Below are 27,375 nucleotides of genomic sequence, written 5' to 3' on the forward strand. Positions count from 1 at the left end.
ATAAACTTCCTCAAATCAAAGCACGAACATGATCATGACCAGATAATTTGCATTTGTGATATTGATTGAGGGATAAATATTGATCTTAACAATTGTTATACTATGCCAAGCTATTAAGTAATGAAAACAAATTCAGAATTGTTGACAGTGACATAATCATAACAGCACTGGACTAGTAACTCAGAGACACAGACTAAAGCAAACCTCACCACAGCAGCCGATGGAATTTTAATTCAACCAATAAAGCTAGTGTCAGTAATGTTGACCATGACAACCACAATTGATTATTACAGAAACACATGTGGTTCACTAACGTCCTTTAGAAAAGGAAATCCTGACCTGGCACAGAAATGTGGACTTTCATCTGTCCTTAGAAATTCTCACATATCAAGGAATTTTTAAAAATGTTCATTTAAATAAAACAGTGATTAACTATTTTTGAACACTATATGTGCACATATGTATCTTAACAGTAACCAGTTTTGCAGTCCACTCTTAAATGAATCAGGAATCAATCTTGAAAGATAATCTCAAAAATCTCTTCTTGCAGAGATTTAATTAGATGCATCAGTGTTATTTATTATTCATTCACTGGGCGTGGGTGTTACTAGCTAGGCCAGCATTTATTGCCCATCCTTAGCTGCCTAGATTTAAGAGTCAACCACATTGTTGTGGACTGGAGTCACATGTAGGTCAAACCAGGTGAGAACAGCAGTTTCCTTCCCTAAAGGCCATTACTGATCCAGATGCATTTCACATCTAACTGGGGTTTTAACTCGAGAATTGAAACCAGATAAAACCAAGAAACAGCGTGCACATCTGTCCATTTGTTTTTCTAAATCTTACAATTCCTAATGCAATTTTTTTGTGACAATTTCAGTAAAAGTAATTTGTGAAATATACAGAAACTTCCCAGGTGCAGAAAATCCCAAAGCTACATGGCACACACTCTTAATTAATTGTCCATCAATAAAACATAGTGACTGATTTCCAGCCACAGTACCTAGTCATTTATTAAATTTCAAAGTCTTAAAAATGGATGTAGAGCATTCCTGCATTTTATTAGAATATATTTTGTATTAAATACAATGGGCAAAGTTTCCAGTTATTAAAATCAACAAAATTTGAGTAGAGTCAGATCAAAAGATAACAGAATTTATACTTCAAATAAGTTACGGCTGAAGACGCTTACACTATATTATCAAACTTCTTTCTGCATTGCTAGGTTTTTTTTTGATGCATGAAACAGCACTGACATGGGTCAATATCTGGGTCCAGGCTGGCTGATTCTGGCATTGTGGTCTCCTTTTCCTACGTACAACAATGATCTTCCTCTCTACCACACTGTCCACCAGTACATCCAAGGCCCTTTTGCTGAAAGGGGTGGCAGTGACCCATTCTGGGACATACCTTATCCCAATTCTGCACAGCAGCAGCATATGAAGGCCATTGCTGGCTTGCAGTGCTTGACGTGGAATGCATGACTCAATTCACTCGTTCACAGTAAATGTAAAATTATGGATCATGAAAATTCAAATTGGGTGGAATTTTAAATCAAATTCTTGATTGTGCCTAAAATTTAAAATCATCTGCGTACTGTTGTCCTTTTAAATACTTGGACTTACTTTGAGCAGTGCTACAAAATGTTTATATAAGGAGACATGTCAGTTATATATCAGGTATTACAAATGAGAGTTCTGTGCCACTTCAGCAAAAAAAGAAACTTGGCAATAGCCTTTAAGGAATTTGCTGGTCTTTGCTGGTCTTCTAATTCCAGGATAGACCCGACGTTGTATTCATTTGCAGTGATTAGACTTTGAGACTAAAAGAAAATGCTGGTGTACGGTTTTACTTTGAGAATAATAGCGTGTCATGTAGCACATCCTACAGTTAACTGCCAGCAATGATAAAAACGTTGTTAATGTTATATAATATGTTCAACACATATTTGAGGAAGTACATTCTCACTTTAGAATAAAATTGAAGTGGTTCATAATATACCAAAATAAATTTACAAAATCAAGTTAAAAGATAACATTAATTAATATGCTGCAAAAAAAGGATAAAATAGTTGAATATCATGTAGCTTCTTCTACAGAAAGAGGTAGGGGCTTATTTCAATGTGAACACAACATATGAAGCAAGAAAATGCAATTTGTCCTGGTACACTAATTTCTCCAAAATGCCAAATTTCTCTATTACAGAAAATGCTGGAAGTATATTGCAGCTTTCAATATTAAGAAAAACTTTGACAAAGGAGTTCTCCAAAACATTAGGCAGCAATTTTCTTTCAGATGCAAACTGCCTCTGCTGTGTACTTACAGCATTTTAAATTTTTTCATTCTGAATATCATTTTCGAAATCAATGCTTCTTTAATCTCCACAGTTTTCCTCTCTTATGAACTCAGTTCATTTAATTTCCTGAGAAATGGGAGTGGATAAATATCTGTAAAGTTTGTTTCACTCTTAGAAGAATGAACAAATTTGCATATTCTTTTGGCATTTTTCACATCATTGGGATGTCTCAAAGTACTTTACATCTATTTAAGTATTTATGAAGTGGAGATTTTATTCCAATATAGAAAGTATGGCAGCTATAAATTTGCATTCAGCAAGCTCTAAAAACATTGTATTACTGACCAGAATTTTGTTTCTGCAGTATTGATGGAAGTAGTCAAAAATGGTAAAGCCACCATGGATAATTCGCTATTATGATTTGGCATAGAGCCACAGGATCTTAGAATCATCATAGAACCATTTAGCCCAACAAGACTACACCGACCCTCCGAACAGTAACCCACCCAGAACCATTCCCTAACCTGTTACTCTACATTTACCCAGACTAATGCAACTAGACCACACATCCCTTAACACTATGGGCAATTTAGCATAGTCAATTCACCTAACTTATACATGTGTGGATTGTGGGAGCAAACTGGAGTGAGTATCAGGGGGAAACCTACGCAGACACCAGGAAAATGTGCAAACTCCAAACAGCCAGTCGCCCGAGGCCAGAATTGAACCCCTGGTGCTGAGGCAGCAGTGCTAACCACGGAGCCACTGTGCCACCCTACTGGAGGTGGGGCCTCGGTTTAAAATCTCTTCTGAAATACACTTTTAAAACTTCAGTTCTCATTCAGTACTGCCCTGGAAAGGTCAGTCCATATTTTTGCATTCTTGTCTTTGAACCTTCGAAATCAAAGGCAAGAGCGTCAGTTCTTGAGCCATGCTGAAACCATAATCCAAATCAACCAGCTTTGGGCGATCCTGCTTTTTGAGTACATTTGATGATTAGTCAAAGAGTACCTGGCACTAGAAATGGGGTGAAGTATCCATAGTTATTAGTGACATTAAATAATATAGAACAATTGTTTTGAAAACAGTTAATAAGTTAAAAAAAACAGCTGGTTGATCTACCTGTCTTGCCTTATGTGCAGTCTCAGTGTCATGCTGTCTTAAACAGCTTAGAGCCCTTGAGTCTGGGGAGTTCCCAACATTGAAGTCAATTACACCAGCACTGTCTACCATCCACTGTAATAAGAAAGAAAATTGATAACCCACAATAAAATAGATAAAAGCTGGGATACAGTACCTGCCTGGCAATATGATTCGTGGTAATGCCATGTTTCATCAGACACTTCTGGCCTCGATGGTCAGCAGGATTCCCTATTTCATATGTTGATGTTGCTGCACTGTCTATTTTCCACTGGAAGAAATACAAGTGCCATGCTGTTTGTTTCCCCATGCAGTCAAGTAAGGATTATGTTATCAACAGATGAATGTCACAGGTAGGATTTTAAAATGGTGTTAATTTGCAACTTCACTAGAAACAAACGAATAATATAACAATTACACTGACTTGAAAGTCCAAATCATGAAATTTTCATTCAAATACAATAGTTCCCAGAATAATAGCATGAATTTGTTTGACTTGTGCTGAAGATAGTTTGCAACTTATATTTGAAGTTATCTTCAGCCAAGCTTGTGACCAGAATTCCTCACTTCAAAAAAAAGATTAAAAAAAAATGCTGATTGGATGCTGCTGTCCCAAAAATACTGGTATATACTTCTATATCAATGGGGGAGAAAATGAGGACTGCAGATGCTGGAGATCAGAGTCAAAAGTTTTACAGAGCAGCGAGGAGAAAGGGCAGAGAGAATAGAGGGTTGCCAGAAAGGGAAAGCGCAGAGGGAGAATCCACAGCAAGGCACAGAGAACTGCTGGGTATATATTTGGGCAGCGGCTGAATGCAGAAACACTACACGTGTATTGTCTCCCACCTACCCTCCTCCTCTAACCAAAAAAAAAAGGGACTCTAATGTGTTGCTAAGGCAAGGTATTACGTGGATAGGTTATGTGCTGTAGCTATATGATGTGGGAGCAGGCTGATCTCATTGTGAACGGCAGTGACCACATCTGTAACAAGTGTTAGTTGCTGGAAGAACCCCGGATCAGAATTGACGATCTGGAATCTGACCTTCAAACACTGCGGCACATCCAGAAGGGGGGTGAGTCACCTGGACGCTTTGTTTCAGGAAGCAGTCACACCCGGTAGATTAAGTAATTCAAATTCAATAAGTGATCAGAACAACAGGGTGTGACTGTAAGTGATTCTGGATCAGTGGTGCTGGAAGAGCACAGCAATTCAGGCAGCATCCGGTGAGCAGCAAAATCGACGTTTCGGGCAAAAGCCCTTCATCAGGAATAAAGGCAGAGAGCCTGAAGCGTGGAGAGATAAGCTAGAGGAGGGTGGGGGTGGGGAGAAAGTAGCATAGAGTACAATAGGTGAGTGGGGGAGGAGATGAAGGTGATAGGTCAGGGAGGAGAGGGTGGAGTGGATAGGTGGAAAAGGAGCTAGGCAGGTTGGACAAGTCAAGGGGACAGTGCGGAGCTGGAAGTTTGAAACTAGGATAAGATGGGGGAAGGGGAAATGAGGAAGTTATTGAAGTCCACATTGATGCCCTGGGGTTGAAGTGTTCCGAGGCGGAAGATGAGGCGTTCTTCCTCCAGGCGTCTGGTGGTGAGGGAGCGGCGGTGAAGGAGGCCCAGGACCTAAGTGAGGCAGGTAGGGGGATTCTGAGTTCAGGAGTAGAGGAGCCTCAGCCCTTGACCTTGTCCAACAGGTATGAGATCTTTGCACCCTGTATGGATGAGGAAAAGGTTTGTGGACAGGATGAGCCAGCTGACCACGGCACCATGGTGTAGAAGGCCATTGCAGATGGGGGAGCAAAAAGACAAGTAGCTGTTATAGAGGATTCTATAATTAGGGAGACAAATGGTATCCTTTGTGAGCCGGATCAGGAGTCCCGCATGGTGAGTTGCCTGCCCAGTGCCAGGTTGCATGATATCTCCGACTGACTTGAAAGGATAATGGAGCAGGAGGGAAAAGATCCAGTTGTTGTGGTCCACACTGGCACTAACAACATAAGCAAGGCTGGGAAGGAGGACCTGTTTGGGGAGTATCAAGCACGAGGAAGGAAATTGAAGAACAGGTCCTCGAAGGTCATAATCTCTGGATTACTACCCGAGCCACGTGCTAATTGGCATAGGGATAAGAAAGTAAGGCAAGTAAACACATGGCTAAGAGATTGGTGTGGGAAAGAAGGATTCCATTTCATGGGACATTGACATCAGTTTTGGAACTGGGGCAATCTGTACAGATGGGACGGTCTCCACCTGAACCGATCTGGAACCAGTGTTCTGGCGAAAAGAATAAGTATGGTAGTCACTAGGGCTTTAAACTGGAGTTGGAGGGTGGGGGTGGGGGGGGGCGAAGGGAAAGGGAAAGCAACAGGGAGTATGGAGTCAAGTAGAAAGATAAAGCAGCAGGTTAGCATATGTGCAGGGTTTAAATTCAAGGTAGACTAGGAATGAAGCAAAAAGGAAGGATAACTTAGGACATATGACTAGAGATGTTGGAAATCATGAGGATAAGAAAATTAGCATTAAGGCACTTTACCTGAATGCTCGTAGTATTCTTAACAAAGTAGATGAATTAACAGCACAAATCATCATGAATGATAATGATGTGGTAGACATCAAAGAGGCATGGTTGCAGGGGGGGTCAGGACTGGTAGTTAAACATCCAAGAATTTATAACTTATCGAAAAGACAGGAGATGGGCAGAGGGGGTGGGGTTGCCTTGTTAGTTCAGAATGAAATTAAATCTATGGCACTCAATGACATAGGGTCAGATGATGTGGAGTCTGTATGCGTGGAGTTGAAGAACCATAAAAGCAAAAAAGCCATAATGGGAGCTATGTACAGACCTCTCAGCAGTGGTCAGGACCAGGGTTGCAAGATGTACCAGGAAATAGATAGGGCATGTCAGAAAGGCAAGGCCAAGGTCATCATGGGGGACTTCAATATGCAAATGGACTGGGTGAATAATGTTGCCAGTGGATCTAAAGAAAGGGAATTCATGGAATGCTAACAGGATTTTTGGAACAGCTTGTCATGAAGCCCACAAGGGACCAGGCTAATCTGGACTTTGTGCTATGCAATGAGCCAGATATTTTAAAGATCTTAAAGTAATAGAACACTTAGGAAGCAGCGATCATAATATGGTAGAGCTCAGTCTGCAGTTTTAAAGAGAGAAGGCAAAATCGGATGTAATGGTGTTACAGTGAAATAAAGGTAATTACAGGAGGCATGAGAGGGGAACTGACGAAAATCGACTGGAAGCAGAGCCTAGTGGGGAAGACAGTAGAGCAACAATGGCAGGAGTTTCTGGGTGTAATTGAGGATAGAGGAGACGTTCATCCTAAAGAAAAGAAAGATTATCCGGGGACAGGGGTGGGGGGGGATTAGACAGCCATGGCTGACAAAGCAAGTCAGAAAATGTATCAAAGAAAAAGAGAGAATCTATAAAGTGGCTAAGAGCACTGGGAAATCAGAAGTTTGGGAAGAAACAAACAGACGATAACTAAGAGAGAAATAAGGAAGGAAAGGATCAAATATGAAGGTAAGCTCACCATCAATATTAGAAATGATAATAAAAGTTTATTTCAATGCATAAGAAACAAACAAGAGGCAAAAGTAGAAATTGGGCCGCTCCAAACTGATGCAGAAAGGGTAGTGCTGGGAGATAAGGAAATAGCTGAAGAACCTAAAAAGTACTTTGTGTCAGTCTTCACAGTGGAAGACACGAGTAATATCTCAACAATTAAGGAGAGTCAGGGCAGAGTTGAGTATGGTAGCCATTACAAAAGAGAAAGTGCTAGGAAAGCAAAACAAGTCTAAAAATTGATAAATCTCCTGGCCCCGATGGGCTACATCCTAGAGTTCTGAGGGAGGTGGCTGAGGAAATAGTGGAGTTGGTTGTGATCTTTCAAAACAAATCACTGGAGTCAGGGATATCACTGATTGGAAAATCACTGTTGTAACCCCCATTGTTCAAGAAAGAATCAAGACAAAAATTGAAAAATTATCGGCCGATTAGCCTAACCTCGGTTGTAGGAAAAATTCTAGAATTCTAAATTCTTGGAAATGCAGGGTCAGATTAGAACAAGACAGCATGGATTTAGTAAGAGAAGGTTGTGCCTGATAAACCTGTTAGAATTCTTTGAAGAGGTAACAAGTAGGTTAGACCAGGGAAACCCAGTGGATGTTATCTATCTAGCCTTCCAAAAGACTTTTGATAAGGTGCCTCACGGGAGGCTGCTGAGTAAGATGAGGGCCCTTGGTACGAGAGCTACTGGCATGGATTGAGGATTAGCTGTCTGATGGAAGGCAGAGAGTTGGGAATATCAGCTGGTGACAAGTGGAGTCCCACAGGATTCACTGTTGGGGCCGCAGCTGTTTACTTTACATAGAAAAGTACAGCACAGAACAGGCTCTTTGGCCCACGATGTTGTGTCGAGACCTAATCCTCATGTAAAATATAGTAACTTAACCTACGCACCCCACAACTCACTGCTATCCATGCGCATGTCCAGCAGTTGCTTAAATGTCCCCAACGACTTTGCTTCCACCACCTCAACTGGCAATGCATTCCATGCATTCACAACTCTCTGCGTAAAGAACCTACCTCTGATGTCTCCTTTATACCTTCCTCCTAATATCTTCAAACTATGACTTCTTGTACCAGTCAATCCTGCCCTGGGGAAAGTCTCTGGCTATTGACTCTATTTATTCCTCTCATTACTTTGTACAGCTTGATCAGGTCTCCTCTCTTCCTCCTTCTCTCCAGAAAGAAGAGTCCGAGCTTATCCAAACTTTCTTCATATGGCAAGCCCTCCAGTCCAGGCTGCATCCTGGTAAACCTTCTTTGCACCCTCTCCAAAGCCTGTGTATCTTTCCTATAGTAGGGCAACCAGAACTGGGCACAATATTCCAAGTGTGGTCTCACCAGGGACTTGTAGAGCTGCAGCAATACCGCACGGCTCTTAAACTCAATATCCCTGTTAATGAAAGCCAAAACACCATAAGCTTGCTTAACAATCCTATCCACTTTGAGGCAACTTTGAGGGATCTATGTACTTGCACACCCAGATCCCTCTGTTCCTCCACTCTGCCAAGAATCCTGTATTCAGCACTTGAGTTCGACCTTCCAAAATGCATCATTTCACATTTATCCAAGTTGAACACCATCTGCCATTTCTCAGCCCAGCTCTGCATCCTGTCTATGTCGCACTGCAGCCTACAGTAGCCCTCTATACTATCGACAACACCTCCAACCTTTATGTCATCTGCAAATTTACTAACCCACCCCTCAACCTCCTCATCTAAGTCATGTACAAAAACTACAAAGAGCAGAGGCCCAAGAACAGAGCCCTATAGGACCCCACTCAACACTGTCTTCCAGACAGAATATTTTCCATCTATAACCACTCTCTGCCTTCTGTCAGCCAGCCAATTCTGAATCCAGATAGCCAAATCTCCCGGTATCCCATACTTCCTGACTTTATGAATGAGCCTACCAGGGGGAACCCTATCAAATGCCTTGCTGAAATCCATATACACCACATCTACTGTTCTAGCTCTACCATCGTCGATCTGTCTTGACACCTCCTCAAAGAACTCAATAAGATTTGTGAGGCATGACTTTATATATTAATGATCTGCATGAAGGAACTGGGGGCATTCTGGCAAAGTTTGCCGACGATACGAAGTTAAGCAGGCAGGCAGGTAGTACTGAAGAGGTGGGGAGGCTGCAGAAAGATTTAGGTAGTTTAGGAGAGTTGTCCAGGAAATGACTGATGAAATTCAACGTGAGCAAACGTAAGGGCTTGCACTTTGGAAAAAAGAATACAGGCACTGACTATTTTCTAAACGGTGAGAAAATTCATAAAGCCAAAGTATAAAGGAATCTGGGAATGCTAGTCCAGGATTCTCTAAAGGCTGACTTGCAGACTGAGTCCATGGTTAAGAAAGGAAATGTAATGTTGCCATTTATCTCAAGAGGGTTGGAATATAAAAGCAGCGATGCATTTCTGAGACTTCATAAAGCTCTAGTTAGGCCCCATTTAGAATACTGTGCCCAATTTTGGGGCCCACACTTCAGGAAGGACATACTGGCACTGGAGCGTGTCCAGCAGAGATTCATGCGGATGTTCCCTGGAATGGCAGGCCTAACATACAATAAATGGCTAAGGATCCTGGGATTGTACTCATTATAGTTTAGAAGGTCGAGGGAAGATCCAATAGAAACTTAGAAGATAATGCATGGCTTAGAAAGGTGGACGCTGGGAACGTGTTTCCATTAGGTGGGGAGACTAGGACCCGTAGGCACAGCCTTAGAATTAGAGGGGGCCAATTTAGAATGGAAATGAGGAGACATTTCTTCAGCCAGAGAATGGTGGGCCTGTGAAATTCATTGCCATGGATGTTAAATGTCTTCAAGGCAGATATTGATAAATGCTTGATCTTGCAGGGAATTAAGGGCTACGGGGAGAGTTCGACTAAGTGGAGTTGACATGCCCATCAGCCATGAGTAAATGGTGGAGTGGACTTGATGGGCCGAATGGCCTTACTTCCACTCCTATGTCTTCTGGTCTTATATTCTTAACAAGTGTGTCACTGGAAAAGCACAGCCAGCCAGTCAGGAAGCATCTCAGGAGCCAGACATTCGACATTTCGAGTATAAGCCCTTCATCAGGAATTTTGTTTGGGGGGGATGGTGGTGGTGCAAGAGGGTTAGAAATAAATGGGAGGGGGGGGTGGGGCTGGGGTGAAGGTAGCTGGGATTACAATAGGTAGATGAGGGTGGGAGGTGATAGTGATAGGTCGGAGTGGAGGGTGGAGCGGATAAGTGGAAAGAAAGATGGACAAGTAGGGCAGTGCCGAGTTGGAGGGTTAGATATGGGATGAGGTGGGGGAAGGGAGATGAGGAAACTGGTGAAATTGACACTGATTCCATGCGGTTGGCGGGTCCCAAGGCAGAAGATGAGGCGTTCTTCCCCCAGGCATCAGCTGACTAGAAATTGGCAGTGGAGGAGGCCCAGTACTTGCATGTCCTTGGTGGAGTGGGAGGGGGAGTTGAAGTGTTTGACCATAGGGCGATGGGGCTGTTTAATGCGTATGTCCCAAAAATGCACTCTGAAACATTCCACAAGTTGGCATCCGGTCTCCCTAATGTAGAGGAGACCACATCGAGAGCAACGGACACAGTGGATGAGGTGTGCGGAGGCGCAGGAGAGTCTCTGTCAGATGTGGAAGGAGCCTTGGGACCTTGGATGGAGGTGAGGGCGGTTTTACACCTCTTGCGGTGGTATGAGAAGATGCCAAGGGTGGAGGTGGGGTTGTGGGGCCATGGACCTAACAAGGGAGTAACAGAGGGAATGATCAGCACCCTCACCTTCATCTATCGCATTCCCAGCTACCTTCTCCCCAATCCCACCTCTCTCCCATTTATCTCTCAGCTCCCTTTGAGCTCGCCCCCCTACATTCCTGATGAAGAGCTTATGCTTGAGACATCAATTCTACTGCTCCTCGGATGCTAACTGACTGGCTGTGCTTTCCAGTGTTACACTTCTATATCAATGTGCCAAAGCATGTTTTTAAGCAACACAAAAAGAAAACCAAAAGGTATGATAATTCTTACAAATGAACATGCATTAGACAACTTTCTACAAATATAAGGCAAAACAAATGAACACAATCACTGTGGTGTACGTTCACTATGAACTACTATCAAAAACTTACAACACTAGGAGCAGGATTGAATACGAAGTAGTTAATTGGCAACTGAGGAGTGAAAGGAAAAAAGATTGAATTCCTTTTCAACAGAAACAGCAAGGATAGACATTAATTGTGCTTTTTATCCAGAAATGCTGCCAGACCCGCTGAGTTTTTTTTTTGCAATTTGTGTTCTTATTTCCAAATTTTTTAATTGTATTTGGTGACAGGGGAGGTGCCAAAAGACTGCCGGACAGCTAACGTGGTTCCACTTTACAAGAACAGTAGTAGAGATAGACCAGGGAATTATAGACCAGTGAACGTAACATCAGTGGTAGGGAAGCTATTGGAGGAAATAGTGTAGAAGATAATTAATCTTCGTTTAGAGTCAAGATTTGATTAGGGATTGTCAGCATAGCTTTGTCAGAGGGAAATCATGCTGATGTTTGAGAGGATGTGGCCAAGTCATTGGATGAGGATATAGCAATTAAATTAGACAGTAGAACCAAAAAGGTAATAGTGTCCGATTACTACTGAGCCACGAGCCAGTTGGCACAAGGTTAACAAGGTTAAACGCGTGGCTCAAAGATTGGTGTGCGAGATATCGGCTCAAATTAATGAGACATTAGTACCAGTGCTGAAGAAGGAGCGAGCTGTTTTCTGCTATGGGCTCATCTGATTCAGAGAGTACCTTATATGGATTTCAGCAAGACCTTTGACAAGGTCCCACACAAGAAACTAATAAAGAAGATAAAAGCTCAAGGAGGCGGGTTAATGGTAATATGGACTTAAAATTGGCGAAGTGATAAGAGACAGAGGGTTGTGGTAGAAGGCTGTTCACGTGACTGGAGCGTGGTATGCGGTGGCACACTACAGGCATCAGTGCTGAGTCTCTTGTTGTCTGTGATGTTCATAAACGATGTAAATGAGAATGTGGGAGGGATGATGACCAAATTTGTGGATGACACAAAGATTGGCTGGGCTGTTGACAGTAAGGAGGAAGATGTTAGCTTACAGGAGGATATGAACAAATTGGTCAGATGGCAGATCAATGGTAGATGCAATTTAACCCTGATAAATGTGAAGTGATGCACTTTGAAAGAAGGAACATAAGGGACTACTCAATGAATGGCAAGACACCATGAAGCTAAGAGGAACAGAGGGATCTTGGGTTGCTTGTCTACAGACCCTTGAAGGTGACAAGACAGCTTAATAGGGTAGATAAGATGATCTGCGGAACACTTGCCTTTATCAATCATGGCACAGGTTATACGTGGAGGGAGATTATGTTGAAGCTGTACAGAACATTGATTAGGCCATAGCTGGAGTACTATGTGTAGTTTTGGACACCACACTGTAGTGAGGATGTGACTGTACTGTAAGGGTTGCAAAGGGAATTCACCGGGATGTTGCATATGATGGAGCTTTTCAGTCATGGTAAGAGGCTGGATAAGCGAGTTGTTTTCTTTGGATTGGAGGCAGTTGTGGGAGGACCTGATAGACATGTATAAGATTATGTGTAGCATGGACAGGGTGAAAAGAAAGCAGTTGTTTCCCTTGGCTGAAGGATCAATAACAAGTGGGCATAAATTTCAAGTGCAAGGAATGAGGTTAGAAGGTATGTGATCAGAACGTGGCAGTGTGTGTGTGTTTGTGTCAGCTTTTGCATGTATATTTTTTTGGAGGTGGGGGGAGGGGTTCTGGATTCATTGCCTGTGAGGGGTGTTGAGGCTGGAAACCTCACAAACTTTAAAGAGTTTGCATGAGCATTTGAAGTGTCATAACATTTAAAGCCATGGGTCTAGTGCGGGAAAGTGGGACTAGTACAGGTCATAGTATATTTTTGCTGATATAGATTTGAAGAGAGCCTGTTCTGTACTGTCTGATCTTATGAGAGTCCTGTTTGAACAACTGCAATCCATGTGACACAGATACATGCCCAGCACTGTTAGGGAGGTAGTTTCAGGAGTTAGATCCTGTCATAGTGAAAGAATGGCAATATCGCAGTGAGGATGGTATGTGGCTTTATGGGGAACTTGCAGATGGTGGTGGTGGTGGTGGTATTTGTTTATTGCCCTGCTCCCCTCATGATAGAGGTCATGGATTTGGAATTTTACTTATGCAGGAGCCTTAGTGAGTTGCTGCAGTGCTTCTTGCAGGTAGTACGCACTACTGCTACCGTACATCAGTAGTGGAGGGAATGCATATTTGAGGTGATGAATGGGAACTGCTTTATCCTGGATAACATTGCACTTCCAGTGTTGTTGCAGATGCACATAGCTAGCTGTGACACCCCTAACATAGTCTTATAAATGGCATTCAGGTTTTGCGGAGTCAGGAGCTGAGTTATTCATCACAGGAAAGCCTCTTTCAAATTGGATGCAAAACAAAATCACATTGTGGTCACTGTTACCCAACGGTATCTTAACTCTGAAAATCTTAATTAATCCAGTCACATTACACAATACCATGTCAATACTGAGCTGCATTAAGAAACTCTGTTGAAAGTATTCTATTAATTCCTCATCTAGGCCATTCCTGTCCATTTTATTTTTCCAGTTAATATGAGTTAAGATCACTGCTGTCCCTTTATCACAAGAACCCAATATCTTTTCTTGAATATTTCATGCCACATCATGGTTACTGTTAGGAGACCTGCAGACCACTCCCACCGATGACATCTTTCTGCTACTATTGTTCATCCTCACTCGCTGAAACCAATGCTACATCCTGATTTGCTAAAGCAAGATCCTATCTAATATTACCCAAATGCTATTCTTGATTAACAGTGCTACCCCTCCATCTTCATCTAGCTTCCTAATCTTTTGTGAATGACATTTATCCCTTAGCATTCAGGACCGAATTCTTGTCATCCTAAAGTCATGCTGTTTCCGGTCACTAGGAGGTAGTTAGTGGGGGGAATTTAACAATAGTAATGCTGTTAAACATCAAGGGAAGATTGTTCAATTTTTATCTTGTTGGAGATGACCATTGTCTGGCATGTGTATATCATCAGTGTTCCTTGTCATTCACAAGTCCAAATTTGAATATTACCCAGGTCTTGCTGCACGTTGGCATGGATTAGCTCAGTGTCAGAGTTACAAATGTGCAGCCATCAGATAGCGTCTCCACTTCCGACCATATGTTGGAGGAAAGGTCATTACAGGAGAAACTGAAAATGTCTGGGCCTCCGACTCTAGCCTGAGAAATTCCTGTAGCAATGTCCAGTGGCTGAGATAATAGGTGTCAATTAACTACAAGCATCTCCCATTGTGCTAAGCACGATACCAACCATTGAATAGTGTTCCGGATTCCAATTGACTTCACCTTACCAGGGATCCTTAAATAGTACACTTGATCAAACAGTGCCTTGATCTCAAAGGCAGTCACTCTCAACTCACCTATAGAATGTAACTCTTTTGTCCATGTTTTGACCTAGGCTGTAAAGAGGTCAGGAGCTGAGTGGCTACAGTTGGACCCAAGATAAAAATGATCATAAGATGGGAGGTAACAGAATGGACTGGAGGATGGTTATGAAACAGAAAATAGACAGTCGATGTTCCTGGATAAATGGAAATTAGAAGTAGTGTGATGCAGGAATATGAACTCTAATTACTGTTTATCAACAACACCGAAAGTGCATGAGAGGATGAAGGTGGTGACTATATCAAGTTACCAAATTAAAATCAGTATAATGAAGTACATTTTGGTGGTTCACTTATTACTTGGAAATTACAGTTACGAACATTTGTAGTGCAATGAAACACACCAAGTTACTTTGCAGAACCATTATAATACAAAATATAACAATGATCCTTGTAAGGAGACATTAAATATGAAGGCATAAATGAAGGGCTTAGCAGCAAATCGGTTGAAACAGGAGTGAATGCAGTCAATATTATGGAGACATAAACACATCATCTTAATGATGTAAATGAAGCTATACATTTAAAAAGATATCTGGGAGAGAGAGGGAAAAAAAAGAGAGGGAAGAAAAATCACTCCTGTGTGTGTCGATGGAGAGCTGGGGCAATGTGGTGAAGGGGAAAGAGGCAGGAGGTCAGCAGTATAACTGCAGTAGATGAACAAATCCTTTGAGCAGAAATGCTGGTTGCTAGCCTGGAAATGATTGCAGTTGATATTACTGGGTGAATGCCCACTAACCATCAAACGCCATTCCTCTGCACTTACTGACTGACTTACTGGAAACGCTGTTGTGACATTGTGGACAGTGAATGCAGAACAAGCTCAGCCACTGCCATCCTCAACCATAACTAGAGAGAGAGGGAAAAAAAGAGAGAGAGAGAGAGGGAAAAAAGAGAGAGAGAGAGCGCGAGAGAGAGGGAAAAAAGAGACAGGGATCAGTTAAGCAATCTGACAATTTTGCACCAGCAGAGGACTTGAGAGGTGGTGGTAAAATAGAGTGTGATTTCACAGAGAGACACCAAGGAGATGAGAAATGAGAGGTGGCTAAGGATGGATCTTTGGGGAGCAGCAGAAGAATAGTATGAGAACAGGAAGAGAAGACATTCTGGTGCTTCTTTGGCAATAATTAGAAACAAATTTGGGAAGTAGAGCAAAGGCCATTAGAATATCATTACATTAACTATTAAAAGCAGCAACAGGTTTGATATGCTCATAATGGATAAAGTCCCATAATTTCTACAGATATGGAAAACAAATCAGTGAGATAACTAATTTACATGGATTTTAAACCACCCATGGAATTATGCAAAGTTCTGATCTATATAATAAAAATACACCAGAGTAAATGCAGAAAATATTTGCAAGGACATCACTAGAATTGGAAGTTTCAAATTAGGTGGAAAGGTTGGGTTTCTTTTTGGGATAAAAGCTAAGAGACCCATGAAAAGACTTCATACTCATTAAAGTTTTCAATGGAGTAGACGTGGAGAAACTCTGTTGAAATGTACATTAGTCCATCGAAAGTGGGCATAATTTTCATTCACTGACCATTTATTAAGTGAAGAATTTCTTTCCATACAGAATGGTGAGGATGTGGAACTCTGTGCCACACTGGTTGATTGACACTATTGATACATTTAAGAGAATGCTCAATGTGAACATGAGAAAGAATCAAATTGATCAAAGGTGGGAATAAAGAGTGAGAGCAATCTTGTGTGCATTAAAAGTGATATTTACCATTTGAACTAAATTGTTGTTATTGCGATAGATTCAATGTAACAAAGTTCTCTTGGAAAACAATCAGATAAATAAACCTTTGACATCATTGCCAAATATATAATGAGCCAGAAGGACTGGGTAAGTCTCACCTGCTCCACAGGTGTGACATGACACTTCTGAACAGATTGTTTAAACATAAAAGCATATAATTGTTGCATTAAGATTAAACTTTCACATGAGTACTTTTCACTGTATTATGATCAGGAACAGTATAAACAATTAAGTGCAAAATGAAATCTTACACAATTTTTCAGTACAGAATCAAATTAGAAATCCTGAGTGTGTCCATTGCTAATACATTTACTAGTGCAAATTTAGTACAAGGACAACACCAGGAAATTGGTATCAAGCATATTAATAACACAGCTGGTTTATGCTTTTGATTTATCCACTTATGATTGATTATTTATTTAGAATTTTAACAACTAAGTTTTTCGAAAAAGAGAGTAGGACTAACTTTGCTTGTAATGCCTCGATCCGTTACCAGCTTCCTGAAGATAGCTTCAGCAATTGGAGATCGGCAAATGTTGCCTTTAAAAAAATTCAAAAATGTGCTTGCATGAGTTTTCTCTAAAGTTTTAGAGCAGGTATATTATATTTAAAAGTATATAAAATTTCTGTACTTGATAGAAGCTCAACAGAAGAATGATTTATATTCAAATTTGAGTTCCATATACCTCTAGTTTGTGTACACAATTAAGATACATTCAGAAGTTTCTCAACAGAGGTGCACTTAGAAAGCACCAGCTCTGACAGACACTTTTTAAAGTCAGTATTATAGTTTCACTCACACCAAGAACTACTATTTAAGAGTCAATATCATCTTGCTTTTTGAAGAAATCTACCTCAGATAATACCAATAGTCATTTACACTTCAATCTATATTAATAAGTTACTGACTCGACATACAGCTCAGGCCATATGCCATATGCATCATTAAGTGACAGGTCATAAGAATAATATGCTACTTAGTTCCATAAACCTGCTCCTGACAATCTGTCAGACCATGGTTGATTTAATCTTTGATTTCTATCCTTTTACAGCTTTATCTAATATTCTGATTAGCCTTCTCTGGATTGAAAGTGTTCCTTTGTTGAGTCATAAATTAGAATTCCTAAAGTGTGGAAACAGGCCCTTCGGGCCAACAAGTCCACACTGATCCTCTGAAGAGCATCCCACCCAGCCCGATTACTCTACACTTCCCCCTGACAAATGCACCTAACCCATACATCCCTGAACACTATGGGCAACTTAGCTTAGTCAATTCACCTAATCTGCACATGTTTGGATTGTGGGAGGAAACTGGAGCAACCAGACATCGGAGAATGTCTATGTAGAGTCTGCACGGTCACCTGAGGCTGGAATCAAACCTGGGTCCCTGGCGCTGTGAGGCAGCAGTGATAACCACTGAGGCACCATGCTGCTCCATCTCATAGGGTTTGAAGAAAGAATCCAACGTAAGTTGATTCATCACTGGGTTGTAATGTAGGAGGAATTATGACCAGAGGAAAACAGTCAAGGCAGAAAGACCAAAGAGGATGTCAAGAAATTATTTTTAAAATGGTAAGATATGGAATCCACTGCCTCAAAGTTTTGTGGAAGCAAACTGATTAACAAGGTTAAATAAAAGGAAATAAATAAGTACTGTGCACAGAAAGATAAATTTGCAGGGTCCAGGACAGTAACTTGGATTTATAGTTGAAACTTTATTGCTGGAACAGCACAGCAGGTCAGGCAGCATCCAGGGAACAGGAGATTCGACGTTTCGGGCACAGGCCCTTCTTCAGGAATCTAACTTGGATTTATATAATCACCTTTCACATCATAAACCATCTGGGTCACTTTATAACTGTGCCATAAAATAACACCTTACGTAGCTTTTATCACGAGGAAGTGACTAAAAATTGGTCAAAGTAGATTTTTAGAAGCAATTTACATAGAGAAAACAGAGGCAGTACTGGGAGGGAATTCCAGGATGTAGGACCTTGGTAGTGGAAGGTGAATCAATGATGAGGAATACAACTGGGCATGTTCAGGGTTCCAGAAGTGCAAAGTACAGCTACCTTAAAGGGAGGAGACACTGGAGATTACAGATGTAAGAAATGATGCATGAATTTAAAAACATGGAGAAGAATTTGAAAACTGGCATGTTGCTAAATTGGAAGCAAAGCTCAGGGGGCCAATGAGATTGTTGTGCATCAAGACTCAGGCAGCAGAATTTTGGAGGATTTCAGTTTAGGTTGGGTAGACTGTGCAAGGCTAGAAGTGTATTCGAAATAACCATGTCAAGGAGTGACGAATAGCATGGATGAGAATTTCAGCTGCACAATCTCGGTCAAAACTCAGCAACTTTGTCACAATAGGGCAGGTTAGAATAACCGGAGACTTGGCCTAATTGGATATCTGCACAACAGAGGCATGGTGGCATCATTTGAACCGCAGACAAATGTTCCGCGGACGGAGATGCAAATTCTACCAGATGTAATTAGGAGCTAGACTAACGATGACCGTTCTTAGTTGCCCCTCTAGGTTAGCAATGACCTTCAGGGAAGGAGATCTGCCACTAGCACCTGTTCTGGCCTAAGTGTGACACTCCAGATCCGCAGTAATGTGAATGACTGTTAAACGCTCGCTAGCCTAACCGGGGACTCCCACATCCAATGAAGAAATGGATCGAATAGCCACCCTCACACATACCTCCCCCCAATTCCGCTGCTGGCCGAGATTGAATCTGAGAGACGTTGAGCTGCGCGCGCACGCGCGCGGCCGGGGCAGCCGTTGCTCCCCACGAGGCCGCCGCGAGCCCGAGGGAGTGGGGATGGGGATGGGGATGGGGAGAGCGCGAGCGCCGCACGCGCCCTCGTTCATTCAGTCATTCATTCTTTCTCTCACTCACCCAAACAGACAAACAGAACCGATTGCTGCCCGCCCGCCATCTTCACCGGGTCCTGCTAGGAGATCGCGTCATTCCTCTCCGTTTACTCTCCTGCCTGCTCCACGCAAACTCCCGGGACCTGCTCGCTGGAAATCAACGTGTGTAGGAGCTCGTCCCGAGCCCCTCTCCGCGCCATAAAAAAAAAGTGCTACCATCAACTTTATTGAGATATGGGCGGGTTGGTGACAAGTGTCCTAATTTCTCGGCACATCCTCGGACAGCTGCGAAGCAGGGGCCCTTCAGGATCTATTGGGTAGTGACCAGGTGTAGTTAGCTCAGGTAAACTCAGAAAGTGAGTTTGGGCTGGGACTCTGATAGTCTGCATTTAAGATTTTTAGAGGATCATTATTTGTAAAAGTAAGTTTTCTTTTTACCTTTTACTATGTAGATTAGTACAATTTTTGGGAGAAACCCTTTGTCAGTCTGTTCTGAGGTGTAATTTTTGTGATGTAATATGTATTTTGAGTTTTAGGAGCAGACATACAGCAAATTTGTTCCACACAATCACGAAAACATTGAAGGCCGTAGTTCACCTCGTGTCCTATTCTCTTGCTTTCTCCCACAGCCTTTCTCCCATATGAATAACTTTTCTTTTTCTACTATGTTTTGAAGTTATCAAATCTGCTTATTTCACCCTTTGGGTATTACATTCCAATCATAAATCACTTATTCTGGCATTTTATCCTGCTATCTCATCCTGATCCCTCTTTGCCAATTAGCTTAAGTCTGCCCTCTCATTCCTCAACCATCATGGTAGAAACTATTTCAGTTGTTTATCAATGATCTGTAAAGAGTTAAAGAAAAACTAAATATCTCTAATCTCTCTCCATACATGAAGTCTTTCATGCCTGGTGTTTTCTGAGTAAATTTTCTCTAACTAATGCAAGCTTTGAGTTATTTTCTGAAATGTGGTTGCCAGAATATATTTTGGCTAAATTCTAACCTGTGATTTCTGAACATTGAATGCAATTACCTTGCATTAATACTTTATATGTTCTAAATATAAGGTGTTTTCACAACAATATTTGTGACTTGTAGTTATACAGACATTCACTCCATTCACTTTAAAATTGGACTGTTTAGATTGTTGTGGTTCTGTTCGCCAAGCTGGGAGTGTTGCAGATGTTTTGTCCCCTGTCTAGGTGACATCCTCCGTGCTTGGGAGCCTCCTGTGAAGCGTTTTTGTGTTGTTTCCTCCGGCATTTATAGAACCACAACAACGAGCACCCGAGCTACAAATCTCTCAAACTTTATTTAGATTGTCTTGCATCTCTCGTACTGAAATTAACATTGTTTACTAACTTCTGTGTGTCAGTAACAATATATTGATACAAAATATATACATTTCTGATCCATATTGACCAAAAAGTGATAAAAAAAGATTGTAATCAGATGTATTTTATTTGTATGACTGTATAAATAGAAACAAAAAAAAGCAAATTTATTATACGTTGGTGCTTGATCGTGTAAAAATTAGGTAATAAAAACAATTTAATGCTTTTATACATGTTTCCCAGTAGCGATGCAGTGAATTGTTAGCACCTGAAATTAGCAAGAATCAAAGCAATAAACCTGTGAAGATAACTTATTGGCAGGAAAAAAAATGGAGGTACGGTAGTGACATTCCGAAATTATTAATTTGTTATTTATTGCTTAGGGAATCTCTGCTTTTGGGGCCACAGTGTTGATTATGGACTTACTTTAGATATGCTGAAATAATTAATTCTGAACTCGATTATACGTTTCTCCCACTGTTACGATTAAAGGGAGGGTGCTTGTAAAATCCAGCAGATGATCCTTCTACCACCTGTTCAATCGTCCCATCCTGCCTGAAATGTTAAATGAGGAATGTTAAAAGAGGCTTAACAAACCAGCCTCGACAGCCCAGTACGACACAGGAGTGGAAGTCGGGCAGTGAGCCCATCGAGTTTGTTCCACCATTCAATGAGATCATGGCTGATGTGATAATTCTCAATTCAATTTTCCTGCTATTTTCATATAAACATTAATTTCATTACTGATTAAAAATCTGCCTCTTTCAACTTTGAATGTACAACATGTAGGCCATCCTCCTTGGGGCTTATTGATGCCCTTACGTGTGCCAGTTAATGGCCACAAGGGCCTCATCCTGCTCCTTTAAGTAGTTTACACATGGTGAGCATGTGTATGTCGTCCTCCTTTGTGGATTGTCAGAGGCCTGCCCTGGAAATTTAACCATTCCACTGGCAACCCGGTTTGGAATCTTAGGGTGGTAGAAGGTGATGTTTGAATTCAATAAAACAAAACAAAATCTGGAATTATGGTAAGAATTGAACTATTGCCTATTCTTGCCTGGTTCAGTAGTCCTTTATAGAAGATAACTGCTGTCAAAGAGTCATATAGCCTGGAAATCGACCCTTTAGTTCAACCGTTCCATGCTGAACATAATCCCAAATTAAACCAATCCCACCTGCCTGCTCTTAGCCTATATCCCTTCAAACCTTTCCTATTGATAAACTTATCCGAATGTCTTTTAAACGTTGCACTTGTACCCACATCCACCACTTCCTCACGAACTTTATTTTGTACGCGAACTACCCTCTGTGTAAAAAAAAAAAATTGCCTCATGTCTTTTTAAAATGTAACCCCAGTCTTGAAATTCTCCATTTTAGGGAAAACTCAAGTACCATCAACTCTATCTGTACTCGATTATTTTATAAATTTCTATCAGGTCACCGCTCAACCTCCTATGCTCCAGTGAAAGAAATGCCAGCCTATCCAGCCATTCTTTATAACTCAAACCTTCCATATCTGGCAACATCCTGGTAAATTTCTTCTGAACCCTCTCCAGCTTGCTAATATCCTTCCTAGAATTGGGCAACCAGAACTGGACACAGTATTCCAGAAGAGGCCTCACCTAACTTTCAAAAGCTGATTGGGGGCAGGTATTCACAGGTAAAGGGACGGCTGGAAAATGGGAAGCCTTCAGAAATGAAATAAAGAGAGTCCAGAGAAAGTATATTCCTGTTAGGGTGAAAGGAAAGGCTGGTAGGTATAGGGAATGCTGGATGACTAAAGAAATTGAGGGTTTGGTTAAGAAAAAGAAGGAAGCATATGTCAGGTATAGACAGGAGAGATCGAGTGAATCCTTAGAGTATAAAGGCAGTAGGAGTGTACTTAAGAGGGAAATCGGGAGGGCAAAAAGGGGACATGAGATAGATTTGTCAAATGGAGTTAAGGAGAATCCAAAGGGTTTTTACAAATACGTTAAGGACAAAAGGGCAACTAGGGAGAGAATAGAGCCCCCTCAAAAATCAGCAAGTCAGCCTTTGTGTGGAGCCGCAGAAAAAGGGGGAGATACTAAACAAGTATTTTGCATCAGTATTTACTGTGGAAAAGGACATGGAAGATATAGAATGTAGGGAAGTAGATGGTGACATCTTGAAAAATGTCCATATTACAGAGGAGGAAGTGCTGGACGTCTTGAAATGCATCAAGGTGGATATATCCCCAGGACCTGATCAGGTGTACCCTAGAACTCTGTGGGAAGCTAGGGAAGTGATTTCTGGGACTGTTGCTGAGATCATCGATAGTCACAGGTGAGATGCTGGAAGACTGGAGGTTGGCAAACGTGGTGCTACTGTTTAAGAAAGGTGGTAAGGACAAGTCAGGTAACTATAGACCAGTGAGCCTGACGTCGGTGATGGGCAAGTTGTTGGAACCCTGCGGGACAGGATGTATATGTATTTGGAAAGGCAAAGATTGATTAGGGAAAGTCAACATGGCTTTATGCATGGGATATTATGTCTCACAAACTTGACTGAGTTTTTTTTGAAGAAGTAACAAAGAGGATCGATGAGGCCGGAGTTATAGATGTGATCTATATGCACTTCAGTATGGCATTCAACAAGCTTCCCCATGGGAGACCTTAAGAAGCAAGGTTAGATCTCACGCAATACAGGGAGAACTAGGCATTTGGATACAGAACTGGCTCAAAGGTAGAAGACAGAGGGTGGTGGTGGAGGGTTGTTTTTCAGACTGGAGGCCTGTAACCAGTGGAGTGCTGCAAGGATTGGTGCTGGGTCCATGACTTTTCATTATTTATATAAATGATTTGGATATGAACATAAGAGGTATAGTTAGTAAGTCTGCAGATGACTCCAAAATTGGAGGTGTAGTGGACAGCGAAGAAGGTTCCCTCTGATTACAACAGGATTTTAATCAGATGGGCCAATGGGCTGAGAAGTGGCAGATGGAGTTTAATTCAGATAAATGTGAGGTGCTGCATTTTGGGAAAGCAAATCTTAGCAGGACTTATACACTTAATGGTAAGGTCCTAGGGAGTGTTGCTGAACAAAGAGCAGGTTCATAGCTCCTTGAAAGTGGAGTCACAGGTAGATAGGAAAATGAAAAGGCGTTTGGTATGCTTTCCTGTATTGGTCAGAGTATTGAGTGCAGGAGTTGGGAGGCCATGTTGCGGCTGTACAGGACATTAGTTAGGCCACTGTTGGAATATTGCGTGTAATTCTAGTCTCCTTCCTATCGGAAAGATGTTGTGAAAGGGTTCAGAAAAGATTTACAAGGATGTTACCAGCGTTGGAGGATTTGAGCTATAAGGAGAGGCTGAATAGGCTGGGGCTGTTTTCCCTGGAGCGTTGGAGGCTGAGGGGTGACCTTATAGAGGTTTACAAAATTATGAGGGGTATGGATAGGGTAAATGGGCAAAGTCTTTTCCCTGGGGTGGGGGAGTCCAGAACTAGAGGGCATAAGTTTAGGGTAAGAGGGCAAAGATATAAAAGAGACCTAAAGGGCAACGTTTTCACGCAGAGGGTGGTACATGTATGGAATGAGCTGCCAGAGGAAGTGGTGGAGGCGGTACAATTGCAACATTTAAGAAGCATTTGGATGGGTAAATGAATAGGAAGGGTTTGGAGGTATACGGGCCGGGTGCTGACAAGTGGGACTAGATTGGGTTGGGATATCTGGTCGGCATGGATGGGTTGGACCGAAGGGTCTGTTTCCATGCTGTACATCTCTATGATCTATGCCCTGTACAACCTCAACAAAATGTACCAATTCCTGCACTCAAAAGGACTGAGCAATGAAGGCAATGAAATGCCTTTTTAACCACGCTGTCTATATACGACATGAACTTCAAAGAATTATGTACCTGCACCATTATGTACCAGGTCATTCTAGAACATAGAACAGTACAGCACAGAACAGGTCCTTCAGCCCACGATGTTGTGCCGATCTTCATGTATGCACCCTCAAATTTCTGTGACCATATGCATGTCCAGTAATCTCTTAAATGTCCCCAATGACCTTGCTGCTGGCAACGCATTCCATGCTCTCACAAATCCCTGTGTAAAGAACCCACCTCTGACATCCCCTCTATATTTTCCTCCAACCAGCTTAAAACTATGACCCCTTGTGTTAGTCATTTCTGCCCTGGGAAATAGTCTCTAGCTATTGACTCTACCTATGCCTCTCATTATCTTGTATACCTCAATTAGGTCCCCTCTCCTCCTCCTTTTCTCTGTTCTGCAACACTACCCAAGGTCCTATCATGAATTGTGTAGGCCTTACCCTTGTTGGTTGTACCTAAATACAATACCTCACATTTATCCAGATTGAACTCCATCTGCCATTTTTAGCCCATTAATCCATTTGATCAAGAACCTTTTGTAATCTTAGAAAACCTTCTTCATTGTCTACTGTGCCACCAATTTTGGTGTCGTCCAAAACTTACTAACCATGCCTATAAATGACAGTCATTTATGTAAATGACAAACAAAACACAACCCAGAACCGATCCCTGTGGAATACTGCTGGTGACAGGCCTCCAGTCCGAAAAGCATCCTTACACCACCTCTGTGTTTCATGTTGTTATACCAATTATGTATCCAATTGGCAAGCTCATCCTAAATCCCATATGGCCTAACTTTATTAAATAGTCTACCATGTGAAACCTTGTCAAAGGTTTTACTAATATCCAAATAAACAACATTTATGCTCTGCCATCACAACCTTTTCAGTAACTTCCTCAAAAAACTCAATCAAGTTTGTGAGACATGATTTTCCTCCCACAAAACCATGCTGACTACCCCTTATCAATTTTTGCTTCTCTAGATGTTCATTAATCCTATTTTTTATAATCACCTCCAACAATTTACCCACAAACAAAGTCAGACTCACAGGTTTATAGTTCCCAAATATGTTCTACAACCTTTTCTCCTTACAACCTTTTTTAACCAAAGGTATAACAATAGCCACCATCCAGTCATCGGACACCTCACCTGTAGTTATAGATAATGCAAATATTTCTGCACGGGCTCTCATAATTTCCTCCCTGACTTCCCAGGGGATTGTGGGATACAAGGTCCTGGAGCTTTATCCACCTTTAAATTCTCTAAGACCTCCTGAACTACTACATTTGCAATGTGAATTATTTTTAAAACATCAGAGTTTATTTCTCTGCATTCTCTCGACTCAATTTCTTTCTCCACAGTAAAAACTGATGCGAAATATTAATTTAGTATCTCTCCCATTACCTGGAGTTCAACACAAAGATGACCTCCTTGATCTTTAAGAAGCCCTACTCTCACTAATTACCTTCTTGCTCTTAATGTATTTGTAGAACATATTTGGATTATCCTTAACCTTATCTGCCAATGCTATTTCATAATCCCTCTTTGCCACCCTGATTTCTCTCTTAAGAGTGCCCTTATACTCTTTATATTGATTAAGAGATTCAATTGAACCAAGTTGTCTATATCTAAAATAAGATTATCTTTTATTCTTGACTACAACCTCATATCTTTATTTACCCATTATTCCTTAATCTAATCAGTTTTACCTTCACTCTAACAGGTAACTAAATGCCTCTGAACTCTCATCATCACACTCTTGAATGCCTCCCACTTGTCAGACGTCCTTTTATGTACTTCAATGTACTTCAACTTTTAAACGTTCTTGTCTTTTACCATTAAAATTTGCCTTATTCCAATTAAAAACTTTAACTTCTATGGAAAGTTTATCCTTTTCCATAACTATTTTGAGACTAATAGAATTATGATCACTAGATCCAAAGTGTTCTCTCACTTTTACTTCAGTCACTTGCCCTGCCTTGTTGCCCAAAAGAAGATCTAGTTTTGCTCCTTCTCCAGCAGGAGCATCCACATATTGATCAAGAAAGTTTTCTTGAACACATTTGACAAATTCTTCACCACCTAAACCTTTAACACTATGGTAGTCCCAGTCAGTGTTTGGAAAATTAAAATCCCCCATTATTACAACCTTATTATAGAACATAGAACAATACAGCACAGAACAGGCCCTTCGGCCCACGATGTTGTGCCAAACATTTGTCCTAGCTTAATCACCAATCCATATACCTATCCAATTGCCACTTAAAGTTCGCCAATGATTCTGCCTCTGCCACTCCCACAGGCAGCGCATTCGTTGCCCCCACCACTCTCTGGGTAAAGAACCTACCCTAGACATCTCCCCTATACCTTCCACCCTTCACCTTAAATTTACGTCCCCTTGTAACACTCTGTTGTACCCGGGGAAAAAATTTCTGATTGTCTACTCTATCTATTCCCATGATCATCTTATACACCTCTATCAAGTCACCCCTCATCCTTCTCCGTTCCAATGAGAAAAGGCCTAGCACGCTCAACCTACCATCGTACGACCTATTCTCCATTCCAGACAACATCCTGGTAAATCTTCTCTGCACCCTCTCCAAAGCTTCCACATCTTTCCTAAAGTGAGGCGACCAGAACTGCACACAGTACTCCAAATGTGGCCTTACAAAGGTCCTATACAGCTGCAACATCACTTCACGACTCTTGAATTCAATCCCTCTGCTAATGAACGCTAATACACCTTCTTACAAGCTCTATCCACCTGAGTGGCGACTTTCAAAGATCTATGCTCCTCCACCTTACTAAGAACCCTATCGTTAACCCTGTATTCCGCATTCTTATTTGTCCTTCCAAAATGGACAACCTCACACTTGGCAGGGTTGAACTCCATCTGCCACTCCTCAGCCCAGCTCTGCATCATATCCCTTTGCAGCCGACAACAGCCGTCCTCACTATCCACAACTCCACTAATCTTCGTATCATCT

The 27,375-nt window shown here is 41.5% G+C and overlaps 2 protein-coding genes across 3 annotated transcripts in view; one reads left to right on the plus strand and one right to left on the minus strand.

The window, feature by feature from the left end:
• Nucleotides 1–19,362, minus strand: part of acp1 (acid phosphatase 1) — a 43,123-nt gene extending 23,761 nt beyond the window's left edge. Inside the window, exons 1-3 of one of the 2 annotated variants that reach the window (XM_043678829.1) lie at nucleotides 19,221–19,362; nucleotides 16,782–16,855; nucleotides 3,418–3,531 (exon numbers count right to left, since the gene is read on the minus strand). In XM_043678829.1, coding sequence (XP_043534764.1) covers nucleotides 3,418–3,531; nucleotides 16,782–16,855; nucleotides 19,221–19,260 — 228 coding nt within the window. In that variant the 5' untranslated portion in view covers nucleotides 19,261–19,362. Of the gene's footprint in view, nucleotides 1–3,417; nucleotides 3,532–3,592; nucleotides 3,707–16,781; nucleotides 16,856–19,220 lie in introns of both variants that reach the window. The other variant, XM_043678834.1, reaches the window with a different exon arrangement.
• Nucleotides 19,363–19,475: 113 nt separating this feature from the next.
• The window catches only part of sh3yl1 (SH3 and SYLF domain containing 1), a 165,562-nt gene continuing 157,662 nt past the window's right edge, over nucleotides 19,476–27,375 (plus strand). Inside the window, exon 1 of the mRNA XM_043678815.1 lies at nucleotides 19,476–19,616. Within this exon, the coding sequence (XP_043534750.1) occupies nucleotide 19,616 (1 nt within the window). The 5' untranslated portion in view covers nucleotides 19,476–19,615. The remainder of the gene's footprint in view (nucleotides 19,617–27,375) is intronic.

Source organism: Chiloscyllium plagiosum, chromosome 3, assembly GCF_004010195.1.
Source record: "Chiloscyllium plagiosum isolate BGI_BamShark_2017 chromosome 3, ASM401019v2, whole genome shotgun sequence".
In the NCBI taxonomy this organism is placed as follows: Eukaryota; Metazoa; Chordata; class Chondrichthyes; order Orectolobiformes; family Hemiscylliidae; genus Chiloscyllium; species Chiloscyllium plagiosum.